The sequence below is a fragment of the Dryobates pubescens genome, chromosome 7 (assembly GCF_014839835.1).
Source record: "Dryobates pubescens isolate bDryPub1 chromosome 7, bDryPub1.pri, whole genome shotgun sequence".
NCBI classification, from domain to species: Eukaryota; Metazoa; Chordata; class Aves; order Piciformes; family Picidae; genus Dryobates; species Dryobates pubescens.
Window position 1 is genome coordinate 13367212 of NC_071618.1, and position 13006 is coordinate 13380217.

At 43.8% G+C, this 13006-nt stretch overlaps 1 protein-coding gene across 2 annotated transcripts in view; it reads right to left on the bottom strand.

The window, feature by feature from the left end:
• The window catches only part of TPP2 (tripeptidyl peptidase 2), a 62113-nt gene extending 61543 nt beyond the window's left edge, over positions 1–570 (bottom strand). For both annotated transcript variants that reach the window (XM_054162904.1, XM_054162903.1), the window contains exon 1: positions 350–570. In XM_054162904.1, coding sequence (XP_054018879.1) covers positions 350–511 — 162 coding nt within the window. In that variant the 5' untranslated portion in view covers positions 512–570. The remainder of the gene's footprint in view (positions 1–349) is intronic.
• Between the last annotated feature and the right edge of the window lie 12436 nt (positions 571–13006).

Sequence of the window (13006 nt, forward strand, 5' to 3'; positions counted from 1 at the left end):
CAGGATTCTTCCACCCTCCCGTAAGAGCCCACGCGAATACACAGTTAGTGACAACTACAAGCAAACCAACAAGTCCCCAGAACAGCCCTTCAGGGGCCTCCCCTGCTTTCGCCGACGCCTCGGGCCGGCTGGGGGCAATGGCCGCGTCCGTACGAGCGCTCCGTCCCCACACCCGTCCCCGTCCCAGTCCCATCGTGAGTACAGCTGCCACCCACCACAACTCCACAGGGAAGGTCGGGCAGGGCCCGCGTGCTCCCCGCCGGCGCCGCCTCCGGCCGTCCCCCGAAGCCCACCCGCCGCCGAGATTCAGGGCCGTCACTGGGGGCGGCTCCTCCTCACTGTCCATTACCTGCATACCCGGCGCCCCTGGGTCCACGCCGGTGTCCAGCACAGCCAGTAGCACTCCCCGCCCATCGAAGTCTGGGAAGCGGGCAAGGAACGCAGCGGCGCCAGTCTCCTTTTTCGGCAAAAGGCCATGAAAGGGGAAAGGCTCCTCCACGGCAGCCGCCATGGCGGGAAACAGGGGGGTATGGGGCCGCGCGAGACCAAAGCACGGCCAACAACAGTGGCTGCGGGGGGGAGGATAGGCGAGGCCAGGAGGAGACGCATGCGCCGTGCCACTCCGCCAGTCTGCGGGGAGGTGCACGCTCTCGCGGCACGAGTGCATCGGCCCTAAACTGACCAATACAGACGCGCGGTGGGCTGACCCTCACGCCGAGGCTGGCGGAGCCCACGGTGAAGACAGCCAATCAGAGAGGCAACATGCATCACGCCGTGGAACCCGCGCTGCGCTGCTGGGCCCGAGAGGCAGCCGAGGGCGTGGGGTGCGCAGTGCCGCGTGGACCGGGGCGAGGAGAGGAGAGGGGAGGCGAGTGGAGCCGCAATGACCACGTACTGCAGCGGTTGCGGAGGCGCCGAAGGTGCCTCTCTGACTTGCTCGCCCAGGGCGGCGGGTACTGAGGACATCTTCAAGTTTCCGCTTCCCGGCGGGTGGGAGGGCTGCGGCCTTCCCGGTTGCGGCGGGCGGCCTCCCTTCCTCAGGCACTTGCTGAGGGAACTTGCCAGTACTGCACCGCAAGGGAGCGCGAAATCTCCATAAATCGGGAACAGAGCCGATGTGCAAACACTTACTTACCGTTTTGTAAATCTGTTTATTTTTGCTGATTCATTGTCCGGGGTAAAAACGTTACGTGGTTGCAGTGCCTGCAGGAGCGCTGTTACCTCCGCTACTGTGGGTTGGCGACGGCTTTTGCTACGTGTTGCCCGGCAGTTTGATGCTTCTGCTACTGCTTAGCAGAGAGAAAAATAACGAATAAGGATGAAAGCTGGTAAATTACTTGAGTAACGCTTTGCTTTCTTCAGACAAGTTTCTGTTCGGAGAGTTGCAGTGGGGGGGAAAACAAGTTTGTCTAGGTACGTGAACACGTTCACTGTAATTAAAGGGATTTTGGCTTTTGAGAATTCTTGTGTGATTTTTTTTTTGCTTTATTTGCCTGATGAGGTTATTACTGAACGTTTATCACATATTAGTCTTACTGTAGTGGAAAGAATTTTTCTGCCAAGGTGGTTATTCACTTCTGTAATTCATGGCCCATTTCAGTTTAGTTTTTCTTCTGTGTATCATAACACATGTCAATGTTAGAGGCTTGTATTTCTGGCAACACATTCAGATGAACAGAAGTCTAATAGATCTGTTCCTAGTGTATTTTGAAACATTAAACAAAGTAAAATTCTCCAAATGTTTCATATCCTGTTCAAAAAAGATGGCTATCTGTTACAGTTTGGAGATATTTGTCACAAATCCTGAAAAATTCTCTTGTTTTGGTCATAGAGTTGTACCACAAACAACTCACCTAGTTGGCATTCGTTGTACAGGTTATGTATAACAATGCTATGCACTGCCAAGTAGCAGGGCAGGTTCTGCAAGAAGAATTGGGATTTGAGGTAGATGTGCCAATATCTTTTGACAGACTAAAGCAATACAATGAGAGAAGAAAGAAAACATAATTCAGTTACAGTATTTAAAGCATAACTGTACTGTATTGTACAATTTATGTGTTAGGACTCAGAATTAAGACTGCATTTTACTGGACCTTTGCATATCTGAACATAGATTTATGGAATTTTGTACTTTACTCCAAGCTTCTCAGGTTTCTGTGTTTAGTTTTCTTATAGGGCTTGTTAACAATAATTCTGCAATATATTTATTTCATATTGTTAATGTGCACACTCAACATCTCTTCCCCTTTATCTAATTTTCTAAAATGTAATAAATAGAGCTTTACTTTGAGCAATAAATAGAATTATAAAATCATATGTTACTGTTGCTGTTCCATGAAAGTGAGGTTGCCATATCGAAAACTCTTATATAAATATAAGAGTTTGTCACAAAACTTGCTGAGACAGTGTGGTTTGGTAATTACAGTAATGATTCAGCCTTTCTTGGGATTACACTTGTACAGCAGTTCATCTGGGTTTGCTGTGTTGAATAGGTTTACATCTCTCTACTGGGATCCATTTCAGCTGTTTGTATCCAGATCTGGGGACTGAGCCAAAGTGGAAGTGTAAGCAACTGTTGCCCCATCCTAGGACTCTGATTCTCAGAGGTGCTCATGATTTGCAGATGCCTTTGAAAGCACTGAAAACCAAGGTTGCTCATTTTCCTTAACCATCATTCCTCTGCTGTGAAATGGGATTTATACATGGCAACATTTAGATGTCTACAGGTTGCTAGATTTCCACAGGCATGTGGTGCTCTATCCCGATTCAGCTGTGAACTCTCCAAATACAGTTGTGCTTCTAGGTCTGTTTCTGAGAACCAGCAGAGCTGCTTCAGTCTTGGCAGCCCTGAAGAACTCCACACCTTGCTCATGTGTTAGGCGTGCCAGATTGCAGAACAGAGCCAACGATCTCCTCTGGTTTCACATGCAGCTCTCACATGCAGCTCTCACATACTTCAGTAAGAAAGTTGAGTATACTTGCTGTATGTTTTGGCTGATGTTATACCCAGTAGTCAAGACAGTGGGATTCAAATATCTTTTCTGTCTGAGCTTGTATCTTTCTGCAAATTAAACACTCTAGCTGCTGCAGGGTTCTGTCTGCATCAGACTTTATGTTTTGCATGGAAGCATCCCAAAGAGAAGAGGAGACAACATGACTCAGTATCTTACTAGTGCAGGCATTGACATGGATGAAGAAGTCCTGGTATTTTCATCAATCCTAATTAAAACAATTACTACCTGCAAAGGACCAATTGAAGTTGAGCACAAGAACTCTTTAAATTTCAGTTGCAAACAATTATCTTAGTCACCGCGTTACAGTTTTTACCTGCTTGTCTTCTTTCAACCCTGCCTTAGTTACAGCATGTTGAAAGAAGGAATGAGCCTACTAGTCAGACTAGGAGAAGGGGTGTTTGATCAAATCACACTGGGCAAGGGAGGCACCAGTATTCTGAGTGAGTTATTTACTGAGGGGTTCAGTAAAGAGAGCTCCTCATTCCCACCTTATGAGGGAGGGCTGGCTTTGCTATTTTGCTTCTAGGTTATAATGGGGATAGATGATCTTTGAGGTAGATATTAAGATGCACTTAATTCCTACTAGTGCTTTTTGCCTTAATTCACGCTGGCTTTCATTTTTACCTTATAAGGGTAAATCAACACAAGTCCTCCAGAAGGAACGGTTTCCCATTCCCTTACAGCCTGATTCTTGGACATTCACTGTCCTACTTCCTCAATCACTTGTGTGGGTGTAGCTTCATGGAGCATATCAAGAAATAAATCTGTCTGAAAGCTATCCCACAAAACCATCTGTGAGAATTTTTCTGAGATGGGTTCCTATGCCACTTCTGTCATGCTTGTGCTGCTGCTGAGTGGAGATGGTCCCTCATGGCACAGCACTTTTCTGTTAAACGGGCCATGGGGCTATGGTGCTGCCCTGGCCACTGCACATGGTCAGCAGCACTCTGGCAGGGATGCCAAATTCACAGAATTTAGATTTTTGTTTATCAGGCCCTGTATTGAGATTTTGATAAAGTGGCTGAGTAGCTACAAGCCTGTGTTAAGTTCTTTTTGTGTGGATCTATTTCATAAAGATTTTATGAAAAGGTTTAATCTTAGTAGTTTTCAGTTTGACTAGTACAGACCAGTTCAGTGTGGACAAAAGTGTCAGATTACACAGTGAGCACTATGACACTTTTTTAATAGAAAGAAAAACAGATACTTATAGCTTGAACAACAAATCATCCTTCCTAGACAGTGTATCCTCAGATTTGTCTTGGTGAAGTTTTTTACCTGGGTGGGTCAGTTTGCCATATTTGTCCCTTGATAAATATAAAATAAGGAGATCATTGTATGTGTATGAAATTACAAAATCATTAGTCAACAACATCTGGCTGTTACTCTCCACCATAATCATGTTTCAAATATTCCTGTTAGAGTTAACAGAAGCTAAAATTAATGAATTCTTATTTTCTTTGCCATGGATTCTTGAGGACCAGATAATGGTTTTAGGCTAAATGATCACATACAAAATTGTTAAAAATTGTCTGAAATTATATCCATATGGAGAGCTGTTTGTATATTGCTTTTAACACTTCCTAAAAAATGCTCAAAGAACTGATTAGGCCAGAAAGTTTAAGAATGTAAGGTTCATTTAGCATGACATTGGCCTCAGCAAAAAGCTGCAGCTGAGCTTCAAATAACTAGTGGTCTTCTGTGGCAAAAGGGTTGCTTTTTATAAACATTTTCATGAGAACAGGGACACAAACCCAAATGCCATACTCACTTTTCCAAGTTTGTTTTCCAAGTTTGGTGGGTTTTTTTCATATAAAAAGAAATAAAAGAATCACATCCTCTGATACCAAATGCCTACAATGAAAGAAGACTGAGAGGAGATGGGTAAGAATGATGAGACTGGGGAAGAATACAAGGGATGGCCAGCAATTATTATAAGGAAAGCAGGACAAAGAGTGTTGAGGTTCACCTTTGGTTTAGATATCCAGCTGTACCAGTGGAGTTTTGAGTTTATGAAAACCTACACCTGGCATAATTAGGGGAGAGAAACAGCATGGATTGAGAAGCATGTAAGGAACTCAGACAAACCTTAAAGTATAAAAGCTGAACAATTGAGAAGAACTCTGAGGAGAGCAACTGGCTTGAGCTAGTTTGATGTATTCCTCCCTGGAGACTGAGATGCCCAATATTGTAATGGTAAGCATACATGGACTGGTAGTGGCAATTTGGTTTGTGTTATGATGACCTGTGTATTGCTGCAGGTGTGGCCTAACCAGCGCTGAGTACAGGGGCAGAATGACCTCCCTGCTCCTGCTGGCCACACTGTTTCTGATACAGGCCAGGATGCCACTGGCCTTCTTGGCCGCCTGGGTACACTGCTGGCTCATGTTCAGCCTGCTATCAACCAGTACCCCCAGGTCCCTTTCTGCCTGGCCGCTCTCCAGCCGCTCTGACCCCAGCCTGTAGCACTGCATGTGGTTATTATGGCCAATGTGTAGAACCCGGTACTTAGATGTGTTAAATCTCATGCCACTGGAGTCTCCCCATCTGCCCAGCCTGTCAAGGTCCCTCTGCAGAGCTCTCCTACCCTATAACAGATCAACACCTGCCCCCAGTTTGGTGTCATCTGCAAACTTACTGATGATGGACTCAATCCCCTCATCCACATAATCGATAAAGATATTAAAGAGCATGGGGCCCAGCACTGATCCCTGAGGGACTCCACTAGTGAGTGGCTGCCAGCTGGATGTGGCACCATTCACCACCACTCTCTGGGCTCGGCCCTCCAGCCAGTTCCTAACCCAGCACAGAGTGTTGCTGTCCAAGCTACATGCTGACAGCTTGGCCAGGAGTTTGTTGTGGGGGACAGTGTCTATGGCCTTGCTGAGGTCCAGGTAGACTACATTCACAGCCTTCCCCACATCCACCAGGCAGGTCACCTGATCTTAGAAGGAGATCAGGTTGGTCAGGCAGGATCTGCCCTTCCTAAATCCATGCTGACTGGGCCTGATCCCTTGGCCATCCTGGAAGTGCTGTGTGATTGCACTCAAGATGACCTGTTCCATAATCTTGCCTGGCACTGAGGTCAGGCTGACAGGGCTGGAATTCCCTGGCTCATCCAACCGGCCCTTCTTGTGGATTGTCATCATGTTGGCCAGCTTCCAGTCATCTGGGACTTCTCCAGTGAGCCAGGACTGTTGAAAAATGATGGAGAGTGGCTTGGCCAGCTCATCTGCCAGCTCTCTCAGCACCCTAGGATGGATCCCATCCAGTCCCATGGACTTGTGGGGATCCAAGTGGCTAAGGAGGTCTCTAACTACTTCCTCCTGGATCACAGGGGAACTATAGTGCTCCCTGTGACAGTTTAGGCTGTGCCTTCAAGAAAAGACAGCTGCAGAATTCTCTAGCTGAATGTTTGTGTGGAGAAAGGAAAACAAAGATTAATTAATTCATTGCATTTCATTATTGCTTCTAAAATACAGCTTTTCATTCGCTTCTCCGAATGGGTTAGCTGTGCTTTATTGTTGGTGTGTGTGGGCTAAAGCATCACACTACTACACTCCCTGACTCCATCTGCCAGCTCAGGAGGCCAGTTGTCTGGAACACAACCTATCCTGCTATTAAAATTTGAGGCAAAGAAGGTGTTAAGTACCTCTGCCTTTTCCTCATCTTTTGTTACTATGTTCCCCTCTGTGTCCACCAAGGAGTGGAGGTTGTCCTTGTCCCTCCTCTTGCCATTAATATATTTATCGAGGGATTTTTTGTTGTCCTTCACAGCAGTCGCCAGTCTAAGCTCTAAATGGGCTTTTGCCTCTCTAATGTTTTTTCCTGCATGACCTAGCAACATCTTTAAACATTCCATGGGTTGCCTCACCTTTCTTCCAAAGATGATACACCCTCTTTTTTTCCTTTAATTCACCCAGAAGTTCCTTGCCCATCCAGGCTGGCCGCCTGCCCCGGCGGCTCATCTTCCAGCGCATTGGCACAGCCTGTTCCTGAGCCTTCAAGAATTCTTCCTTGAAGTAGGCCCAGCCTTCCTGGACCCCTTTGTTTTTAAGGGCTGTTTCCCAAGGTACCTTCTGAGTTAGTTCCTTGAGTAACCTGAAGTCTGCCCTCCAGAAGTCCATAGTGGAGGTTTTGTTGCTGCTCCTCTTAGCTTGACTGCATATTGAAAACTCAATTATCTCATGGTCACTGGACCCCAGACAGCTTCCAACCACCACATCTCCCACCAGCCCTTTTCTGTTTGTAAAGAGAAGGTCAAGCAAAGCCTTACCCCTGGTAGACTCACGCAGCAACTGGGATACGAAGCTATCCTCCATACACTCTAAGAACCTAGACTGCATCCTCTCTTCTGTGTTGAGTTTCCAGCAGATATCAGGCAGGTTAAAGTTGCCCATAAGAACAAGGTCTGGTGATCTTGACAGCCTCTAGCTGCCTACAGAATGGTTCATCAACTTCTTCCTCCTGGTTGGGTGGTCTATAACAGACTCCAGCCTTGTTGGTCTTCCCTCTAATTTGCAGCCACAGGCACTCAACCTGATTATCCTTAATCTCTAGTTTCCTGGCATCTAGTGCCCCCCTGATGTACAGGGCCACCACTCCACCCCTTCTCCCTTGCCTTCACTCCTGATGAGCCTGTAGCCATCAGTTACAGTGCTCCAGTCATTTGAGTCATCCCACCATGTCTCTGTGATGGCAACTACATCATAACTTTCCTGCTGTAACAAGGCTTCCAGCTTCTCTTGTTTGTTACCCATGCTTCATGCATTAGTGTACATGTACTTCAGCTGGGCTGCTGTTTTTACCCCTGACTCCAGCTTACAACCCTACACTCCTGTCTAGGGGGATGGGTTTCAGTTTGTTTCCCCTTTGAATCTAGTTTAAAGCCCTGTCAATGAGACCTGCCATCTCCCTTCCTGGAACCTTTTTCCCTTTGGGGGATAGGACATTCTCATGCACTAAGGTCTTTCTCCTCCTCTGGGACGAATGTACTCCATCTGTTGCTAGCTGACCTGGTGCCATAGAAAGTTACCCAAGATCAAAAACCCAAAATTCTTTTGGTGGCACCAGCCTCTGAGCCACTTGTTAATTACACCTGCTGTCCTGTTCCTTTTGGTATTCCTTCCTGCAACTAAGGGTATTGATGAAAAAATTATCTGTACCTCTGACCCCTCAACCAGTTTTCTCAGAGCCTCGAAATCCTTTTTGATTTGATTTGAGCTCTGGTTGCAACATCATTGTTCCCTAACTGCAAAACTATTAAGGGTTAGTAATCAGAGGGTTGTACCAGACTAGGCAGCCTTCTGGTAACATCCCTAACCTGGGCTCCAGGGTAGCATCAGAATTCCCTTTGGGAAGGATCCAGCTGACATATGGGACCCTCTGTTCCCCTCAGGAGGAAATCACCAATAGCAGGTCCTGCTGTGACAGGACAAGGAGTAGTGGGTTTAAATTTTAAAAGGGTAGATTTATATTAGATATAAGGAAGAAAGTTTTTACAAGGAGGATGGTGAAACACTGAAACAGGTTGCCCAGAGAGATGGTAGAAGCCCCACCCACATAAATGTTCATGGTCAGGTTAGAGGGGGCTCTGAGAAACATGACCTAGTTAAAGATGTCACTACTCACTGGAGATAGCTTGGACTAGATGTCCTTTAAATTTCCTTTCTAACTCAAAATATTCTATGGTTATACATTTGTGAGTAATCTCCTAAACATCTATTATTTTCAGCTCATGGGACTTTCTGAGCCTCATGAGGCTTGTCTATTTATTAACCTTAAATGGATCTGTTTTCCAAATACATATTTAAACTCCACTTGAAACTTTATGTTGGTAATGGTGAGGTCACAGCTATGGCATTTGTTTTTTAATTTTTGTCCACTGAAAAAAATATGAATACCTAAGTGTTTCGGACTCTGCAGAGTCTTTAAAAGCATAGTGAGCTGGAGATATAATGGCTTGAATGTGGTTTTGTTTTGAAAAGTATAAAACCAACACTCCTTAGTCATTGCATTTAATATTCTAAGTAATTAGGTATTTGTTCAAGTCCTCCTCTTGAGGGCAGCAAACACTCAGGACTGAAAGTTGTTCATGTTTACTAACGGTGTGATAAAGAATATCCTGAATTTGAGATAGGTCAGGGTTAATTTGCCTGTTGGCCCCCATGGTTCAGAATACAGTGTTACTTGCAATTTTACAGCTTATACTAAGGGACAAAGCTTGAGGGCTTAAGTGAAAAAAAGAGCGTATGAAACCAAAGTTTCACTTTATAATCCAAATGAGAACAGAGTAACTAAGAAGTAGAAACGTATCCCACACTTCACAGTCTCTCCACTCTTTGTAAAATCAGAAGAAAGAATGTGGACCTCCACTAAAAATGAAGTAGTTTTCTTTTTCTGTGCATGGATGCATCTAATGCCAGTCATGTGTGATGAATTTTAAAATGGGCTCTTACATATGACCTCAAAATAATGGAGTTCAACCAAAAGCTGTGTGCAAAGCTCAGGAACCTTGGACAGCTCTACTGTTTCATGAGCATATTCACACGCATAGAGCCCACATGAACAACATCTTTGGTTATGTTCTTTCTGTTGTGCCTTTGTCATGAATGTGGTGCTATGCCTTCAAATGGAAAGAAGGAAACAACTACAGAAAAGATAGCAAGATTTACTAGAATATGTGCTGGGTCTCTCTATATATTATGTATTTCTTTCTCCCAAGTGGCTTCATTCTTCAGTGTGGTCTCATGTTTTAGAAAAAGTAAATGGAACAAGTTTCAGGAAGTGTTTCTGCACCTCACTGAAACACCCGCAGTTGCGGCTTCTTGTATTGGTGCAACGTGCTGTACCAGTGGTGGGTGAATTCTTGATTTTCATTATCAAATGGAGTGCAAGCCTAAAAAGAACATTCTTTCTTTCCTCATTAATTAATTAAAAGAAGAGCTATCAAGAACAGTTTGAACTACTACTTTATTTACTACTGAAGATAACTGCAACTGCTGTGTGTAATCTTTGAATGAAGCTAGATAAAAGAGTAAATTAGACAAGTCTAAGTGTAACCTTTCATGTTGTGAATGCTGCAAATGCACACTGGCAAGCCTCATTTTACTGTTACATTGTTCTTATAAATAGAAACCCTGTGCTTCAGAACTTTTCTGTTTGCTTTTGATCCAGAGAGTATGCCTGGCCCAGGAATGACCCGCTTCCCTTGAATTTATTTTGTGTACTAGAAAAATGTAATGCCAACAAACTCGGAGAGTAATGCAGAGTTTCTGGGAATAATGGAAGGAGTTTGATTGTTCTCTGCTTGTTCTGTGGCTTATTTCTAGCTCCCAGAAAAGCTGGATGTCTTTCTCAGTGTAGTATAGCTGGTTTGTACCAGCAGTCTTGCAGCAATAACATGTATTCTGGATGCGTTATTCAAATCCTGCACATCAAACCCCCAGGCTTACACATACTTAGATTCTTCACTCATTGATCAGGTCATCATAAGACAGAAGAAATTTGGAGAAGGGATCTCAAGGAATATCACATAGGCAAAAAGAATGACATTCGTAAAGATGTGAAAGTCATTGAATGCTGCATGCCCATGCAGGCTTATGAAGGAGACCTGAGCATGCAGGATTGCTCTGTGTGGTGTGCAGGGTAAACTGTAGTTCAGGTTGCATTTGTATGGCTGGACTTTCTCCCATCACTTTCTGGCATGATTTTCTTGTTTTCAGCTGTTCTAGCTTGTTTCTTGCCCATTTGTAAGATCCTGTTGTTGGATCATGCAGAGCACCCTCCTGCCTTTGTCATCCATTGAAGAGAGGCCACAGGAGATCAGCATTGGATGAAGCATTAGTTCATCCAGCATAGGACTGGGCTGGGGATCAGTTATCCCTTGTCCATATGCAATGCCATATCCTCTGTTTTGATTGAGGAACTCAAGGGCTGAATGCCACTGATCAGCCCTCACTGGAAACCAGTAGCTCTGCATGGACCAGTCAGGAAGGTTGGGTGTTGTGGTATGTGGCTCTGCTGGGGAAGCCAGGAAAATTTGTACAGCTTTGCTGAAGTCCTTCAAACTGGGGACTTTGGAGCTCCCCTTTCATCTCTGTGAAGGTTTTATTTTCTTTCCCAGGCAGATGTCTCTGCCACAAAACAAGCAGCTTATCGAGGTTAGCCAAGAGAGGAAAGGTTTCTGTCCATATGCTCTAATGTGACCTGAAGGATTAGTTTAAAAAAATTATTGTACCTGTGTGCTTGCTGTTATACATATGGCAAGCCTCAGGGTGATCCTTCTGCTTTCAAGGCTATAAACCCTTCAAATCCTTGATAATTCTGGCTATTACCATTTTATATGTTGTATTTGACTGGATTCATAAATGACATCAGCTTCTGCCAAAATCAAAAAGGTTTATTTACCTATAGAGTATCTTCAAATTCATTTAAATGTCTTCTTCTTCCCTTTGTTAGTGTTAGTAATGTTGGGCTTTGTCTAGCATAGTCTGGAATTATAAAGCAAATATTTGTACAGAGGTATATGTGTGTCTTCCTTGCATGGGTATTTAAAATTTTATGAGCATGCATACATGTAAATTGAAAATATAATTGCAATATTAAGAAAACCTTTCATTTTAGCCATGCAATGTACGATTGTGTGTGTGTGTATATATATATATATATATATGCATATATATAACAGTTTATGGCCACTAGATGTGACTGTTGCTCTATGTAAACATAGTTGAATCATCATCCATTGCTCTAAGTTCTGTCCCTTAAAAAATATTACAGGATAATTCTATAGCTCTCTAGTAGTGTGTTCTTAATTCCATACATTGAATATTCATCATTTATGTTAAATATAGAACTTGTAGAGTGATGAAAATACATTATTTTGTTATTGTGCAGTCTTAATTAGCTATGTATTAGAAGAAAAGCATTTGTTCTAAAAAAAATTAATTGGTAATAGACAAATAATTAGTAGATCTTCACACAGAAGATCTGCTAGATGCTCTTTGATTCTTTGATTTAGTCAGATGCTCAAAATGATTTACAGATAGAACACAAAAATTGGAAAACATGCCTTTTTAATTGCTGACTTTTTTCCTTCCACTCCAAAATAACCCTTAAACCTAATAAATAATAGATTCAATTTTTCATTCCCCCCTGCCCATCATGCCTAAGACCAGTTTGTCTTGTCTGGTTAACTATCCTAAAATGTTTCTTGGAGTCAGTCTTCTGCTTGTATTTGTCCATGAATTCATGAGGAATACAAATCTGATCAGGAAAGTGGAATCACAAACAGAAAATGCAAGTCATTGTGAGGTGGAAAATAGTTCAGAATGGGACTTTACGACTTCTGAATCCTCAAAAATATGGAAGGTCTTTTCTGTGATCTTTAAGAAATTGTAAGATGTTGACATAACACACTGCCATATAAGTCAATACAAATAATCCACAGGTGTTAAAATGTTTTTGGTTACCAGGAAAGGTGAAACTTCAGAGAAGATTAAATCTATGCCTATTGTCTCATATCTTCCCACTGCACATCACGTTGAAGTGTCTCCCATTTCCTCAATAACCTCCCCACAGGTACCGAAGTAGCTGTGAGGTGTCTGCAGAGCTCTCTCTGCACCAGGCTGGAGAAGCTTCCTGCCCTAGTCTCTCATGAAGGGCACTGCTCTAACCCTGATTGTCGCTGAACCCACTGCAGTTTGCCAATGGCTTTCCTGTATTGGCAGGATCCCAGGCTGGCCACAGTACCTAGATGTGGTCTAGTGAGTGATGAGCTGAAGGAGATAACCAGTGCCTTCCTGATCTCTTGGCTGTGCTCCTGCTGATGCTGCACTGAATGCTGTTGGCCATTTCTACTGCCAAGGGATACTTCTGGCTCATGTTCAAGTAATTGGCTGCAATAGGACATGCAGCATAGAAAAAAGTTTTCAGCTCTTTACATGGGAGGAAGTCATAAATGAGTCAGGGATCTGTGCTTGGACATGTGCATG